The 17,467-nt window shown below is 41.0% G+C and overlaps 1 protein-coding gene across 15 annotated transcripts in view; it reads left to right on the forward strand.

Moving 5' to 3' along the window:
• Window positions 1-17,467, forward strand: part of szt2 (SZT2 subunit of KICSTOR complex) — a 113,817-nt gene that overhangs the window by 9,310 nt on the left and 87,040 nt on the right. For 12 of the 15 annotated variants that reach the window (XM_051947745.1, XM_051947749.1, XM_051947753.1 and 9 more), the window contains exons 12-33: window positions 26-171; window positions 355-507; window positions 984-1,098; window positions 1,490-1,695; window positions 2,520-2,756; window positions 5,094-5,172; window positions 5,292-5,380; window positions 5,570-5,738; window positions 6,240-6,357; window positions 6,546-6,659; window positions 6,769-6,972; window positions 7,152-7,249; window positions 7,937-8,075; window positions 8,171-8,494; window positions 8,654-8,861; window positions 11,187-11,314; window positions 12,309-12,576; window positions 14,892-15,066; window positions 15,230-15,322; window positions 15,596-15,674; window positions 16,102-16,392; window positions 16,576-16,711. In XM_051947745.1, the coding sequence (XP_051803705.1) occupies window positions 26-171; window positions 355-507; window positions 984-1,098; window positions 1,490-1,695; window positions 2,520-2,756; window positions 5,094-5,172; window positions 5,292-5,380; window positions 5,570-5,738; window positions 6,240-6,357; window positions 6,546-6,659; window positions 6,769-6,972; window positions 7,152-7,249; window positions 7,937-8,075; window positions 8,171-8,494; window positions 8,654-8,861; window positions 11,187-11,314; window positions 12,309-12,576; window positions 14,892-15,066; window positions 15,230-15,322; window positions 15,596-15,674; window positions 16,102-16,392; window positions 16,576-16,711 (3,569 nt within the window). The remainder of the gene's footprint in view (window positions 1-25; window positions 172-354; window positions 508-983; window positions 1,099-1,489; window positions 1,696-2,519; window positions 2,757-5,093; window positions 5,173-5,291; window positions 5,381-5,569; window positions 5,739-6,239; window positions 6,358-6,545; window positions 6,660-6,768; window positions 6,973-7,151; window positions 7,250-7,936; window positions 8,076-8,170; window positions 8,495-8,653; window positions 8,862-11,186; window positions 11,315-12,308; window positions 12,577-14,891; window positions 15,067-15,229; window positions 15,323-15,595; window positions 15,675-16,101; window positions 16,393-16,575; window positions 16,712-17,467) is intronic. The other 3 variants (XM_051947746.1, XM_051947756.1, XM_051947757.1) reach the window with 1 other exon arrangement.

Here is a 17,467-nt window from a genome sequence, read left to right on the forward strand (position 1 = left end):
AATGAATGATCTCCTCCTCTGGCAGGTCCTGTCTTTGCAGCACAGCGGATCCAAAGACTCCTCTCAGTCCCAGTTTGCATCATACTGGAAACCCATCCTCTCCATGGATGCCAACTTCTGGCAGAGATGGCTGCACATGCATCGGATTGCTATCATCCTTGAACATGACATGTGAGAAATATACAACTCTGTTTTAGTATGCGTGGATGATTTGCACAACTTTGAGCACAAGTAACACAAGTCCACTGATAAATGTTATTAGTGATAGTCTTTTACGAAGTCTTGACGTTCAGTTTTCTCATCAGCTATATTTGTTTCTCTCATTTAATTACCTTCATATTTTTTTTTCTGCAGACCTGTCCCCAAACACCTGCACACAGCTGGAAACAACGGACGCTACAGCACCATTCAGTGTCGCATCTCCCACTCGGCCCTCACGTCCCTGCTGAGGGACTGCAGCAGCTTTGTGCTGGTGGAGGGTTACTCATACGTTAAACTCATATACAGGTATGGTTCAGGTTTCATTTCCTTTTCCCTGTGGAAATTTTACCATTAAAAACTTAACGTTTTAAATTTTGATGAATGGCCATGCACCCATTTGTGCCATTTCTGCATCAATTTACTGTCAAAATGTCTTTATTTATGGAAAACACACAATGCAAGTGGTGCTTGACAAGTGAAAACACAACGGATACATGGGAATCTAATAACCTTCTCAAAGGATCTCAGCATTATTTAGAGGGGATCACAAAGGGATAAGAAAAAAAATCTATTTCTTCCAAAATTTCCCATTTTTTTAATGTGAAGTGTGAAAAGTGAGTAGCTGTGCTTAGCTTTGTTTAAGGGGTTACAAGCAGAAATGTTGGGTACCAATGCCTGAGATCACACCATGTTTTCCTTTTTACAAGTAGGTATTCATGCTGCACCAACTCTCTGTGTGAAAATTAATCCTGAAATAAACTAAAATGCAATTAATTCTGCAGTTCATCTGATCAGCCTCCCACCTCCTTCTACCTGGTTCGTCTCATCTCCAAGACACCCTGCATGGTGCTGCGTCTGGGCTTCCCTATTGGTACACCAGCCCATGTCAGAAACAAGGTACTGAGAGTCTCACACACTAAGGGGGGATACATTGTCAGTGGCACTTTCACAATACAATCTATTGCCTCTGAAGCAAATCCCATCTTTGTGAATATGATAGTGTTTGCTGTCAACTGTCCGAGAGGTGTTACTTCCGCTCATCAATCTTACAGTATTTAGTGCTTTGAAGTGTTCTGTTTTTGAATGTGTAGAAAAATAATAGAGCAGTAGGGATACATGTTGTAAGATGAAAATGAACCAGAACAAAACTGTTATTAATTGGAAAATCATTGAGTAACTTGAGAAAACATGGAGTAAGCCATTCCTGTGAATGTTTTCTGATACTTGGACTTAAACACACCCCTCATTTCATTACTCAGAAGCCTTCCTCCTGTCTCTTCTTCATCAGATTGTGGACGAGCTGCGAGAGCAAATCCTCAAACTTCGCTTCCCTCATCGTGTTCAAAACAAAGAGGCGACGCCTAAGGCAAAGAGGAAGATTGTTGGCCATCCTTCTCCGTCTAAATCTCCCTCCATCCCTGTGCCCAAGCCTGCGCTGTCAGACAGACCCTGTGTGGTGGTGCTCAATAAACCTCTGGAGAAGCTGCTCATACGGTCAGTGCATGTGATGGGACGTCATCATAAGAAGCAGAAGAGCCTGTCTCTAAGAAAACGCTTTAAAATTCACCAAAATAGACCTTCTGCGCAAAATAGATTCTGTAGAAAACGAAAAAGGAGAGAAATATGGAAGAAAAAAAAACTAAGTTGGAAAATATCTGCTATAAGTAGACAAATGTGTGATGTGCCCTTCAGTTGGGGAAATTAATCATATTAAAGTTTAAAATCCTGCTAATTCATCAAAATCAATTATTAAAAATCATCAGAAACATTGATTCTGTAGGAAACAAAAACTTCAATGCTCCTTAGAGCAACAGTGAAGTCATTAGTGACTCAGCTGCAGTCAAAACAGGAACTTGTGGGCTGAACTGGGCTGCTTACACAGCAAATACAAGTATGAAAACTAGTTCAAAATGTAAGTAAACAACTACAGTAGGTGTAAAGCCACTTATTAGTTTTTTTGCATATTGGTCACACTTGTGGAAACTGCAAAAATTGTTGTACATGTTGATTCCATTTTTTTGCATTAAAAAAATGAGAAGAAATATAACTTTTTTTTTTCTTTTTATGTTCTTTTTTTTAAAATTATGATTCATTTTGAATTCCTGTGAGTTTAGCAATGGTTGTGCTGCTTCTATAGACGTGCTAGTACTTATAGTGCAGTTAACAAAAATCAGCATACAGAGAGTAAAAATGAGGCAGGACCAAGAACACTCAGCAAATTCTCGTGGTTCAGAGGGTTAAAACAAAGCTCCAGCAATGTATCCTCTGTGTGAAAGGAGGCTTCCAGCTCAACACATTTTGATGAACTTCTTCTGCAGGTATGAGAAGCTGCCGCTGGACTTCAGGACTCCGTTCATTTTCAACATGGAGAATTTCCCGCTGCCCTCCAACAGTACCGTGCCCCTGAGCATGGCGGCCAACCGGACGGCCTCCTCCACCCTGGCGTCTCTGTCCCGGTACTTCCTGCACCAGCGGTGGGTTTGGGCCGTGCAGAGCAGCCAAGGACCAGCGGTGGCCACCCAGGCTGTGGCTCACATCCTGTCCATGCTGTCTGAGTGAGTTCACGCAAAAAGACCACACTAGTTTGGCCATATTCATGTCATGTTGTATTGTATGTTTGCTCTGAAAAAGAATACATTTGGTTTTGAATGCCAGAAAATGTTTTCCTTGCTTATATACATTATTAATTGTGGGATTATATAGGGTTTCGCTCATGGATGCTGTTTTGTAGTGTTGAACTCAGCTGCAGAGAGAAACAGGCCTTTATGTGAACTGTTTGTAAGAGGCGGAGCCCTGCATTTCTAATTTCTCCTGTCTATATATTAGTATTAAGTATACTTTATTGTACTGTACTGAGAAGCCTTTCTGCTTTCTCATTTGCTGTTTCATTTTACTGTTGCTCTGTTTATTCGATGTCTTGATAAATTCAGTATATTAATTTCAACAGAACTTTTTTTTTCCTCAGTATGACAGTGGTGTCACACTCAGCTGCTCTCACTTCCTCTTTTCTAACCAAAATACTGTTTTCATGCACTAATTACTTTTGCTCTGACTCTGTTAAGCTACTGTCAGTGAAAGACAGCAGGTTCCGTAAAGACCTGCAATGTAGAAGTGATTGAAATGAGTTAGTGAAAGACAGTACAAAAGAGAAACTGACCGTCTAAAAGTCTGATGACTCCTTGTGTTTCAATAGTTTGTGGTCCTAAGCTTCAGTGTACCGCCGGCGGTACACCTACTAATTTGCATAGGAATTTCAAGAATGTCCGACGGGTGCAAACGCGATTATACAAACACTATACACCAATGGAAAGCTTAGATTCTCATGAATCCGCCGGTATAAACCACTTTCAGATGCGATTACCACAGCGGGTGAGAAAAACACATTTGTCCGACAAAAACAAATATTCATCCATCCATTCTCTATACACGGCTTCAAAGCACACAGCGCGACTCACATTTCCGGGTTTATTATTACACACAAAAAAAAAGATTCCACAAAAAACGGCCATAATCCAACCTTTTACATCAGATGACACAAGCCAGTAAACTATTTTGTCCAAAACATGTCCTGAAGTCGGTATAAAATCCCCGAATCGGTCGTTTTCAAGGAAATGCACCTCGCGATGTGCGTCCAATATTCCCCGTATTTTTCGTAATTTTTTTTATTTAAAAATAGAATATTAGCGATTTTTTGTACTGAAAACGGCTGGAATTGACTGAAGCTTAAAGGGTTAATAAACCAAAGCTGTCACATTCAGTGATGCTTTGCAACTCTTAAGAGACAGTTTAACATCAAATTATGGACAGGGAAACTTTCCACCCACATTTACCCTACAAATGAGAATGTTTGATTCATGAGATTCTCATGAATCAAACATTCTCAGCTGTTTTTTCATGTGTGTTTTTCTGCACTGTGCTATATTTCCACAACCTCATTGATTTCCCATTATATAATTTTCTGTTTTTCTCGATTTGATAGTTTTTTTGGGGGGGTTTCCCCCCTTTTGTGGTCTGTTATAGATCTCTACTCCTGCTGAGTTGTGTTTTCACTCCCAGTCAAAAGTTTGGACACACCTTTTCATTTAATGGTTTTTATATTTTCATAACTATTTATATTGTAGATTCTCACTGAAGGCATTACAACTATGAATGAATAGATAATGCCATATGTGTTCATTCACAGTTTTGATGCCTTCAGTGAGAATCTACAATGTTAATAGTCAAGAAAATAAAGAAAAAATATTAAATGTGAAGCTGTATCCAAACTTTTGACTGATAATGTATATATTTACCTTTTTTCACAAAAACTATTATCTGACAGTTTGAAAAGAAACCTTATTTCACAGGGGAACTTTGTTTTGTGGCAATGATCTGAAAATCAATCATGATTGCTGCCTCAATGTCTTCTCAAAGCTTCTTCTGGTGTTTCTGGAGTGCTGTGATCGCCCTCTTGTGGTGTTTAGTTTTTTCTTCAAAAGCCAGAAGATGGTAATGATTTTAGCTGATTACTGCTCTCATTAGAAATGCCTTTTTTCTCTTTAATTCCTGCCTGAGGAGCAACTTTTAGATCAAAGTGCTGCCTTTGAAGAGAATGCTTTTAAAGAGGATTAAGTCACTTATTCGGAGCCTGAAGTATGCAGACCTTTCCCTAACCTGTAGTTACATTTTTTTTGTCTTGCATCTTAAAAATTTGTGATTGGATTTACACACATTGGGGTCCCCTCATACATTCATTTCTGAACAAATTTATTGAAAAAGTATGCAAAAATGTTCATATTTCATGACAGAAACAGCTGTGATTACAGAATAATAGCCATCTCAGCTGTGTGGGTTTAATGTCACATTGGGTGTTTTGTGTAATTTTTGACCAAAACTGTTCTATGTCTGTGTAGGATCCGAATTTCAGAAGGCTTCCACTTTGCTGCCAGTGGTGAAGGCATCATTAACATGGTGATTGAACTGCCAGTAAAGGTAAAGAACAGCAGGACACTCCTGGATTGAAGTTCAGAGCTTTAATGTTTCTGTCTATTTGTGTGCAGTTGTATTTGTGGCAACACGTTGTTCCCACAAAATTCTGTTTTTGTTTTCAGGGCATGCCAGGTGACATGGACAGAGAGAGTCACTCATGCATCGTCCAGTATATCCTCTTTCCACCTCACTCTACCTCGACTAAGGACAGGTAGCAATCATCTGCATAGAACACCTTATGTTAAAAACTCTGCTCATAGTGTTATACTAATTGGGTGGGAAAATGTAAAAATAAGAATGACTCTGTGTACATTCTTCATTGATAGTTTTTATATAGCATCGGTTAACCTGTAATGTCTCATTTTTCGTCTTGATATCTTTGCCTTTCATGGAACTCCAGCTTCTCCACGGACGACGACAACGACACCGAGGTGGAGGCTGTGGACATGGACACGGAGCTGAATCTTGTGACTGAATGCTGGGTGGAGCCACAGAGTGGCACAGTGATGAACTGCACGGACCAGAATCGCCACTTCCAGGGCCTGAAGTATCAGGAGATCCCTCAAGCAGTATGTATAACTGATTCAGCAGGAGCTGGTCCATCACACGCACTCAGTAGTGTAAATCTCAGCTCAGTTTGGTGCTGTGTTCTCTGTATCTGTACTGTCCTCTCTGAGTTTCCTGGTTTCATATGTAGACAGCTAGCTAACGTGTGATCCCTCAAACCCAAGGCGATCACTTTATTTCCAATGTGAAACTGTATCAAGAACAAATAGAAATCAGAACATAATCAATAGATAAACACACTACATTAAAAGGTAAGTCAAACAAATTAAGTACTGTCCTAGGCCACAACACTGAAATGAAAACAGGAGAGGCGGCAGCATCCGGATCCTCTCATGGCCTGACCAACACTAAAACTGTAAATGAAAATCCCCTGCTTTCACATCATTTTCGACTGAAAAATCAGTTGAAAAATACATATGAAATTCTGCTGCAGTTCAGAACAGTATCATCAGAACAAGATCATTTTCAACATTCATTAACAGTGACCTGTTGTGTTGTTCTAGATCTTCCCGAGGGATCTGGCCTGTATGTCCACCATGATGACCTTTGAGTATTTAAGCCAGCTGTGTCAGAATAAGGATCAGGTGTGTTCACTGCCAGCTGGACTCAAGGATACACGAGGTAACTTTTTCACAAAATAATTTCCACATCCGTAATTCTTTAATTACAAGAGTGATTTGACACTCGCACATTAGTTTTCATTGATTCATTTTTAAGTGCTGTTGAGGTCCTGTCAGCGAAACACTAAAGTAATGCTTCACAATACATACCTCTGTAAGTTGATTGATTAGTTTCCTGTGCGTTTACAGGAGATGCACCGAGCCCTGAGGGCAGCATCCACATGGTTCCTTTCCAGTTTGACCTCATTCAGCTGCTTCCAAAGTGTCAGCAGGTCGAACTCTTCTTCCTCACATTCAGTACAGGTAATGTTTTTCATATAAACCATCTACACTGTTCACTTCAGTCAAAATGACATAAAAAAAACCACAGGCTTGAAAGTCACGAAGTCTGTCTTCACCTTTTCGTGCTCAGCGGTGGAGAATGAGGAGCAGATTCACAGCTCCCCCTGTCTGCCCAACGAACTCCTGCTCAGCCTCTTCCACAGCAGCCTGGAGCACGAGCTCAGCGACAGAGAGATCCCGTTAGCCGGCCGCGACCATGCCGCCTTCATGCACCACATCTTAGAGCGAGAACGGGATGGGCACGTAGCTCCTTTCTCTTTACCTGTTATCAAAGGTCAGTGCATGTCTGTGAGGTTAATCTAGCTGATGTGGGAGACTTTTCAAAGCCTGACGGCCACATTAGCAGACCTGCTTTAAGTGATGACGCATTCTGACGTCGAGTTTCTGAAATACAGATGAGTCACTGGGGCTTCTGAATCATCAGTTTCTGTGTCATCTGTTTTGTGCTTTCAGAGGAATGTGCGAAGCCTCCAGACCGACAGGACACTATGACTTCATTCCACACCACTGGCAGCAGCAAAGAGGTGATGGGATCTACAAGCACTTTACAGGTAATCACGTTAATTGAAATCACACGATCATGTGCTCGTCTTGACTTTTCAACAAATGTGCGACAGCCAAAAAACGTCATTGTCGGGGAATTTTTCTTCTCCATAAGCACAAATGGTGACAGGCACTCACTTGACCTTCTTCACATGCTCACAACTGCTCAACACTTTCTCGCTTCTTAAGATGACATCTGAGTCTTTGGTGGTGGGTATAGTGGCAGTTTCTGAATGTTTTATTTGCCCCTGTCTTGTTTTTGTTCACTCTCACCTCATTTTTTTTACAGCAGTATAAAGTCCTGCACCACTGTGGAAACAGCACAGCCATGGCTCGGAGTAGAGAGAACTCAAGAATTTCTTCATGTCTGCATTTTTTACTTACCACTTACATTTTTAATTTGATTCTGTACTTGTCCCCTCACTTCTCACCTCACGGAAATTTCCTTCATTTTTGTCATGTTACTGTTGGTTGCAGCTGAGCCACGAATTACTTTACAGTTGCATAGTGCAGCCCCCCCCAAGACTTCAGATTAATGTTAATGATCTATACTGTCATTTTTGAGACCTTTAAAATATAATAATTTTGAGGAAATATCACCATCTGAAGCTTAAATTTTGCCACAGGATAGCTTTAAGAACCTGCTTTTACTGTTTCTTGCTGTGATAAAAGCATTTCCTTCTCCTGTCTGGCAGAGTTTCAGTAATGCAGACCTGGTGGATGAAGAGCCTCTGCTGTTGGAGAGGAGCTGCTCAACGCCGCAGTGGAGGTGCTACGCCAAGTACATCAGCTCCCAGCAGCTCCTCCTCACCTTCCTCCCTGCTACCTTCACAGGTTGACCTTCAGCTGTCATTTCTCTAGCGCGGTTTTCAGGTTTTATAGCTTACGTTGCAAACCAGTTAAATGTTGATGCTGTGTTTGTTTTACAGATATTCTGATGCTGATGGCATCAGGTCTGGAGACGGAGCCTCGGAGTAACATCAGCACGCAGGAGGATGATACTCTGACTCCCAGCAATAAATCTCAGGCTGATTCCCTGTCTGGTTCCACCATTGGCTTGGAGGGCTTTGAGTCTGGCTTCAGTCTGGCTGGTAAAATGCGAAGGAGCTCCAGCAGTGGAGCCTTTACAGCCAGGTCACCTCTGCTCTCGCCTGCATCAGAGGGCCTGACTGGACCTGCCGTCTCCCATATCCTGGACCAGGAGAGCTGGGACAGCAGAGTATCAGAGACAGAGGCTGGGACGCCAGGCTCAGGTCAGTTAAATGCTTTTCTGCAAGGTTATAGTCGAAACGCTTGTGCTTTCTGATCCAAAGGGAGCTAAGGGAAGACCTTAAACAGTGCTGTTTCCGCGTTTTACACAAAAATCAGGCTAATCAATCTGACGACAATATCTCCTGTTCTAACTTCTCCAGACCCGGGAGAAAAAGAGGGAGTCCAGTTCTCTGAACCACAGAAGGCAGATCTCCACATCAGCTTCAGCAGACAGATCTCCCAGCAGAGCACCAGTGACAGCTGCCAGTTAAAGTTACCCGTTTACGTCTACAACTGCTCACTAGAGCATCTGAAAGAGCAACTGGTACATCCCAACTCCAGCCGCCAGCCCAGGGACATCTTCTTCAGGTAGGGGATTCAGCTGCAGACAGTAAGTCACTGACAGGATCCAAATATTAAAAGACACCATGTAACTGACCCTTGGATTTTCATACGGTGCAGTCCAGTTGTTAACCTGTGTGTCTCTGGTTGTCTTCACTGGTGAGAATAGAGCTCAAGATGCAGAATCCTGGGAGATGTATCAGCAGATGAAGTTCAGGTAGCTCAGCTTGATTCTGTTTGTCTGCTCTCCTTCTCGGTGCTGCTCAGCTTTCACTGGACGTCTCTGAGAACTTAGGGACGCGCTTGTCTTCTCTAGAGTGGGAAAGTGTCGCTTTTTCTAATACTGTAGGCTCCAAAGGCATCTTCCCTTCCCAGGGCTGTCTGCGCTTCCTCCTCAGGCTCATGTTGCTGCATACACATAATAGTGCAGCGCTGCCAAGTCAGTCTTCAGTGTTGTTGCAGTATTGTGGGTCTAAATTAACTAAAGGTCGTCAGGGAGGGACGTGGGTGCTTTTTTTTAATATGCTAGCTCATGCTTCCTCTTTTGCTCTCTCCCCCACGTTCACTCTCAATTACAATTACTTTTAATATTTCTCAAGGAGACGAGCAACTTCTGGAGGAGCTTAGGAGGAAACACGGGTTTATTCTGCATAGAAATGGTATAAATGCTGCATTTTCATTGGTGCTGGTTTGGTTTGACAGGTGACACGTGATCAGTGTGTTATAAGTAATTGGTATCACTGAGAATTAGCAAAGCCGTTTTTATTTGGTAGTTTCGACACCTCCGTCTTCACTTCTCACATCTCTTTCTCTCAAGATAGTAGGAAGAGACATGTTGGCATAATTAAAAGCACAGCAACCCAGAATGCATTGCTGTTTGCTTACTTTGTGTATTGTGCAGGGATTGATGATTTATAGCCCTGGTTGATAAATCTACTGTCTGGTTGTGTGCGTATACAGAGTTTTCTCTTAAGACTTTTTTGTGGCAACAATATTCATCAACAAGAATTACCGAGGGTTTCTTTCACAGAATATCACACCACACGAGAGACGGTGACTGCTGATGCTGAAATGATTTATCATGCAGCTCTGTTTTAGATCAATGTTTTGTTGTTGCAGAGCTACTTTTCCTCCAGTCGACCGTGAAATCAAACATTAGTGTTATGTTTTACACTCTTATGTTTTGTTTATTGATTACAAAAGAGTGAGGTACTTGTACTTATTTTACTCCTCTATATTTCAGAGGGCAATATTGTATTTTCTTCTCCACTATGTTACTTTGACAGCATTAGTCACTTTTAAGATAAGGGATTTGACACTTTGGAGCTTTTAAAATATGACATCTTGTTAGAGATTAAAACCGTGGTTTGTAACATTTTGGGTTTCAACCACTGGGAGAACCTCACACACTGGTGACCTGTTTGTAACCTGTTTGTAAAGTGATAGAATAGAATAGCCTTTATTGTCATTGTACCAGGTACAACAAGATTAGGATACCAGTTCCCATTTGGTGTCAAAGCAAAAAAAAACAGCAATAAACAGTAACAATTTAAAAAGAACGATAAATATATGTACACAAACTGGACAGCGAATAGAAACCAAACCGTCTTGAAATCATCTATTCTGACATCAAACAAATATGATTTTCTGAGCACCAAAGAGACACAAATTTGTCTCCCACATGATGGTTGGGGAGTCTGATTATTCAGATACAGTCCAGAGACCTTTACACCGTTATCCTAATCAAATTAATAGACAGATTAGCTTGTAAATGGAACTTCATGATGTCAATTAAGTTAAAACAAACACACTTTTAAATTGAGTTAAAGCCTAAATTCAACAAGGAAGTGTTGGATTTGTGAGACAGACTGTGATAGGCAAATGCCACAAAAAGTGAAATTTTAAATGGTTTCAAATTCTAATTTGCATTAATCCATGTTTTAAAGACAAAAATATAGACATGAAATTTGGCCGATAATTGGTGATCCAGACTGAAACACTTCTCTACTGCTGTAAAACCACCATTGTTGGCGATGGAGATCTTTAACATGTTTCATGTCTTTCCATGTTGTCCTGATATGATTCCCCCCAAATCCAGCCCTTTAAATGCTGCTGTGGCTTATTGGCTTCCTTACTGTATTGTTGCTTACTATAGTGCAGATCTGGGTTGAAGCTCGATAAATGCTTATGCATATTTACATGGAATGAATATAGATGAACATAAATCTGCTGAAAATGAATACACTAACTTTCACTCCATGTGGGTTCAGCAGGTCCTTGTTCAGCCTTTCTAACCGAGCATGTTGATTTCCTTTCTCTATATGTGTGTCCTCTACTATTTTCCTTTGGCAGGTCTCTGTCTCAGGACCGCAGCAGTCCGTCCCCTTGGACAGACCTCCTGGCTCAGCCTCACAAACCCAAGGAGCTGGCCCATTATTGCAGCCTCCTCCAGGAACATTACCACCAGAGCTACGTCAAAGGTGACCTCCATCATCCAGCATACACTCTAAGTGTAGGGATACAGTCACTTCAGAAAGTACTCACTCTATTTTTTTCACCCTTGTTTTATAAATTAAAATATGTATGAACTTTTTGGCATTTTGGTATGATAACTGTGGTCAGATGTCAGTTTTGTTTTAATAGTCCTTGTTGTGTTGAGACCTTAGTTGAAGTCCATGCAAGACATTTTTAATTGTTTTGGACCTAATAAGAACAGGTAAACGTGTGTTTATGAGGTCCTACAATTTGTACTGCTTATGACAAAAACCAAACCTGCCTCCACAACAACACTGTGATGAGAGTAAGGCTTTAAAAATCACTTCTGAAGGCCAGAGTGTTCCCAGGAGAACAGTGGCCTCAATAACCATGAAGTGAGCCCTGTGGCAAAGAGCAAAATAACACATCAAGCTTTGACACACACAACACCTGATATGTTCTTACCAAATACGTAAGATAATACTAAATTAAAAAATAAAATAAGATTATGCTGTAAATGAAAGAATATATTAAAAGTTTACACTACCAGTCAAAAGTTTGGACACACCTTCTCATTCAATGTGTTTTTTTAATTTAAGTTATTTTCTACATTATAGATTCTCACTGACATCAAAACTATGAAAAAACACATATGGAATTATGTAGTAATCAAAAAAGTGCTTTTTTTTGTTTTCAGTTCTTTCAAGTAGCCCCATTTTGTTTTGATGACAGCTTTGCACACTCTTGACATTCTCTCAGTCAGCACCATGAGGTAGTATCCTGAAAAGTTTTTTTTTTTTTAACCTATGGCTAGTATTGTATAGATGGAAACCATTTAGAAATGGGAGTAGTCCAGATGTAGGGAACAAAACGTTTCTTGTGGTGTGCCCCTGAGTTCCATCCTGGAGAACCTGTTTTTTCCCCTCTCTCTTCGTACCAGAGTGTTCTTTTAAAACACAAATGCAAGTCAGAGGCTGTAACTTTACTTGTGCTCCTCAGGTGTTTACCGCAGCCTGCAGCAGTCCTACCACATCAGCTCCCAGGACGTCCTGATGGCCATGGACTACTGTGAGGAGTCGCTGCAGGAGATCGACATCACCTCCTTCCTGGGGACGCTCTGTGGACACATCAGGGTGTTCAGGGAGCACGGGAACGCGACAGGATGGGGAGGGAATCCCAAACCTTCAACTAGTCCTGCCACGTTCCTCATCGGAGAGGTCGAGGAGGATCAGTCAGATGAAAGGGCTGCAGTCGCTTCATCATACAGGTGAGATCAACAAGTCAGCAATATCACATTAAGCAATACTGAACCTTGTGAGAAGACTGAAGAAGGAATTTATATTAGACCCAATTAGCATTTAAGACTTTATCATTTATTACATAAAGGTTAAAGAATAAAGATTAGTGTGAGGGACATCAAACTGCAGACAGTGAAAATAAGGAGTAGCCTAGCCGCGCTAGACAACCCACGGCAACGAATTTAATTCTCTGCCAGGGTGGGTCTAGTTACCCTCCATAAGGCTCGAGGCTGGATGCTCCTAAAACTGGCCGGACGAATCACCATGAAGTGTAGAGTCAGAAGGTGGGCGTAACGAAGTGACGACAGAGGCGCGACGATTCTGACAGAAACAACCGGCGCACAATAAACAGTTATCTTTCGACTCGGCTTTGGCCATGGCCCTTAATGATTTGAAGCTAAAATTCAACTTGAAAGATAAACAAAGGACGTCACTGAAGTGTTTCATTGAGAAGAAAGACGTATTTGGACTTATGCCGACGGGATATGGCAAATCCTTAATATGCCAGTTGGCTCCGTTGGTTGGGAAGCTAATGGGACTTAGCCACAATCCGGCGGCGCTCTAGGAACTACGTCAGCCTATTCGTTGCGTTGATTGGTTGTATACCTACCCAATTGCTGCAGAGGGATTTGATAGACAACCTTTTTGCCCGCCTCCCTCCCTGTCGAGCGGCCCTAGACCCTTGTGCCTTCAGAACATGGCTCTAGCGTGGCTAGGCTAAATAAGGACTGCTTCTTCAGTAGAAAGTGGTTCCAGTAAAAATTGCATTTTGTGTTCTATGAATGCGGGTTGTTGTTAAGCAAAAACTACTTTCCTTTCATCTCCACCGTTTTGGTGAAATTTCAGAGCCAGATGTCCTACATGAAATCTAACTATCTGAAAAGTAACATACAAAGACTAGCATTTTTATAAAATCATTTCATTTATTTACTTGAAGTACTGTTTTGTAATCTGGATAAAGATACATTTTAAAGGAATTTGAAGAAAACAGAGTATGCTTTGTGAGGTCTCAAAGGGCAATAATACAACACCGCAAATTTAACTGAAAACTCATCATAAAACTCTGCATTAATCCACTTGATAGACAAGAAAAAATAATGTGATTTTACTGGAGGAACTATCTTAAAAATAAATAAATAATACATTTTCAAAAAGGCTGTATCCATCCTTAAACATGACCACTTTGATTTCACAATAGCTTCATTTCAGACAATAGGACAATAAGACCAAGTTAGAGAACAGTGACACATCAGAAGATGTAAATAATTATTAAAGGTACCGCTGCTGTGTCACCTGAATGATGCACAGCTGCTGGAACCTCCTTCTGTGTGATCCTACAGCTTTTTAATAACAGGTAAATATGGTGACAATCTACGTTGAGCAGCAGGCCATGCCTGAAAGCAGAGTTCAGGATTTGTACACTCTGGTCGACCATTTAACCCTTGAATGTTGGAATACATTTACAGTGTATAATAAATAACATATAGACATATAAAAAACAGAATGATAACTCTGGGTGTGTCCTTATGTTCATGATTGCATATAAAATTGCAATAGCAGTTGTAACTGTAATCCACAAGAAAAAAACATTCAGGAAACCCTTATAGTTTGTTCCTACACAATAGCTGCCGAGTGTGACAGTAATCAAATTATTTACAATAAATATTTGTACTGACAAAGTTTCTTTAATTGTCAAAGAATAATATTCTGACTGACATTTACAATCTGCTACCAATTCTAATTTAAGAAGCAAAAACATTTTCAATTTTTGTCAAAAAAGGTGATAGTTCTACTGTGTCCTTATAATTGAGGTCCTGATGGATGATAATTAATATTCATTCTAATATATAAAAATTAAAAGCTGTTCTATCATTCCATCATTGGAAAACTTTCCTGTTAATGAGTATTTCCCACTCGTGTAACATTGACTTGTAAGTAACGTGTCTCCTTGGAACTGTGTGATGCTTGTCCACATGCTTTTACTTTGAAGGTTGTTTGCATAAATGATGATTAGTGATCTAAGAAATGCTTTAAAACCAGTCATATCACCAGTCATTCCAATTAAAATGACAAAATATCACACGCTGTTGCTGGTTAAGCTTTGATTAATGCATTTATTTTTACAGGATGTGTAATTAGCCACCTGTGTGTTGCAACATTTACAAGATGCGTTGAGTTTGTTTGCAGCCACATCAATGCTTTGAACTCAGTACACAGTGACTGAGGCATGCAGTCATTTTCCTTGGGGGTGGCTTGGCTATTGATGTTGTGATATTTCTGGCAGTAGTATAGAAATGGAGGACACCAGTGAAGCTGAATCTCGAGGGAAGTCCTCTGCTCCTGCATCTCCACTGATCCTGGATGAAGCCAAGGCAGCCAAGATCCCAGAGTTCCCTCTGACTCTGCTGCAGACACAGCCCAAGTGTGAAGTGTACCCAGAGCTGCACAAAATAATACAGGTATTGTCTGAACTTTGCAAATGTAATGGCTAGTCCTTCTGCATTGTTTCAGTTGATGTTGGCATTCCTTTAAATCATAGACTCCTCTCTTTGTAGTCAGTAAGTGCATGTCTTAGTAAGCTGACAAACTCAACTGATATAATCTGAATTTCAAATTTGACAGGATAAATTCATGGAAGTCCTGTCTCAGCACTTCAAAAGCGTTCCCTCCAATCCACACTACTTCTTCTACTGCCCACCTTCATCCAAGAAAGAGGTGAGTTTGTTTTGCATTTCTCACTGTTCTTGTGTTATCGCTACGTCATATTTTATCACTTCAATGCTTCTATAGGGGAAAGGCTGTTTTATTTAAACGTGACAGAGAAATTAGAACTTCCTACACCTATATCAAAGGGGAGAAATAAGGCAGCCTGGCACTCAAACCTAAGAGACAAAGAGCGCATAAAGAGAAACATTTGTGACATCCCTACATGAATGCTGCTGTTGATCAGACTGGATGAACCCTTTGCACTGTGGATTTTCTCCACAGGAGGACTCTGAGGACGGGGAGATTGAGAGGAGACCCACTGAAGACCTGGTGTCAGAGGCCGAGCCCGCTACGGAAGATGGTAAGGATGGCACAGAAATGTTAATCACGTTTTAGAGTAGTTTTTTTGCGGCAATTGACACTCTTCAAAGTAATCAACTGTAACTCTGACATCACCTTCATATTATCAGTTAAAAATAATGCTGTGTTGTGACTTTTTCTGCGTCACAGAGCAACAGGAAAACTAAATACAAAAAAACCCTAAACATTAACATAATTTCAGTGTCAGAATTTGTTTCGTAAAGCTCACGTTGGTTCTGTTTGGTCGGGTGATCAAGATAAGCTTTGTTGGGTTAGATAAAGTTCACTCACAGTAAAGTAAGGTTAAGCAAACTTATAAGTCAAGTTAGCAGGTTAAATTAAGTCTGATTCACTTGAGCTGATGTTGAGATAAGTTAACACTGATGTCGTCTGATGTGATAATGGCCAATCTGCTGTTCTGTGTTCAGAAAATGTATCAGGCTGCTGCATCATGACGGAGAGCGACACGGACTTGGTGGTGGAGTATGAGGAGCCTCTGGGCACCAACTCTCATGGGGAGGGTGAAGACCAGTCCCTGTCAGACTCCAACACCGTCAACCAGGACCAGGACTCCTTCAGCATCCTGGAGGGAGACTCCCTGCTGGAGACGGAGGGGCCGCAGTTGGACATGCCACCTCTGTTTGTCCACGTCACCTGCTCCGTCAACATGAAAAGCTGCCATGGTTCCATGCCCATACAAACACTGCCTACCTGCCTTGGTGAGTGCAGCTCTCATTATCACTTAATTTCCCCAGAATAAGGACACAGTGGTTCTATGAATGGAAATGGAACCAAAACTGCTTGTGCTTCCATCTTCCCTTTTTTAAATTATCAAACGCTGACGTCTAGCCATAAGACCGAAGCATTTGTTGCAGAGATTTTTTTCCCTGTTGTGATTGCAGGTGAGATTATTTCCTGCCTGGAGAATGCTGAGGCCTTCCAATCTGTGGATTTGAATGAGCTCTCAGTCACTCTGGATATTTTTGTCCTGACACTACCTCTGGAGATTGAAGTCATGGCTGATTTCCATCATAACAGGTGAGAGTATACAAATATGTGAGCCTGTCAGTTTGCAAGAAAAGAAGATAAGACACGGATTTTTTTGGACATATGTTTGATTTCTATTTCTTTTCTTGGTTCTAAAATCCCTTAACACATTGCAGTTCAGGCCCTCTATGGTGTTTTATTGTCCACAAACAAATGTTCTGTTTACTCGCTAAATTGTTTGCACTCGAGGCCTGAATTTCTAATATCTTCTAAAATGGCCTGCAAACACTTCTTGATAATGGGGTGATAAATAAAGATAACTCTCTGAGGAGATAAATGTCAAAGTGGACAGGTTGACAGGATGACTTAACTTGCATGTCAAGTATCATCACTGGTGGATCTGCAGCTACCACTGGGGGGGTGAAGCAGCACACAGTGGAGAGCCTCAGTCTTTAAGACCAGGGGCATGTTCATTGTTTTCTTTAGCTTTCATTCACATGGTTGTGCATCAAGAATTCATTCCCCAGGGGCTGACTATCAAAACAAACTGGCTCTGAAATGAACACTGAAATGTTCATATGAGTGTTTTAATGTGCTGTGCATCCACTCACAGTGATCAGTCATGGGGTTTCCTTTTCGCAACAACACAATCATCACTTTCCACCTGCCCGGCTCACTAGTTTTGACTCCCTCTAGCTTCTTCTTCTTCCCCCAAAATGAAATTCAGAATTACAAAGTTGCCTTTAAGTGCTTCATTGATCATCACAGACAGTGCTTGGCATGTTTACGTAATAAGAATTCCAGTGA

The sequence above is a fragment of the Acanthochromis polyacanthus genome, chromosome 4 (genome assembly GCF_021347895.1).
Source record: "Acanthochromis polyacanthus isolate Apoly-LR-REF ecotype Palm Island chromosome 4, KAUST_Apoly_ChrSc, whole genome shotgun sequence".
Lineage (NCBI taxonomy): Eukaryota > Metazoa > Chordata > Actinopteri > Pomacentridae > Acanthochromis > Acanthochromis polyacanthus.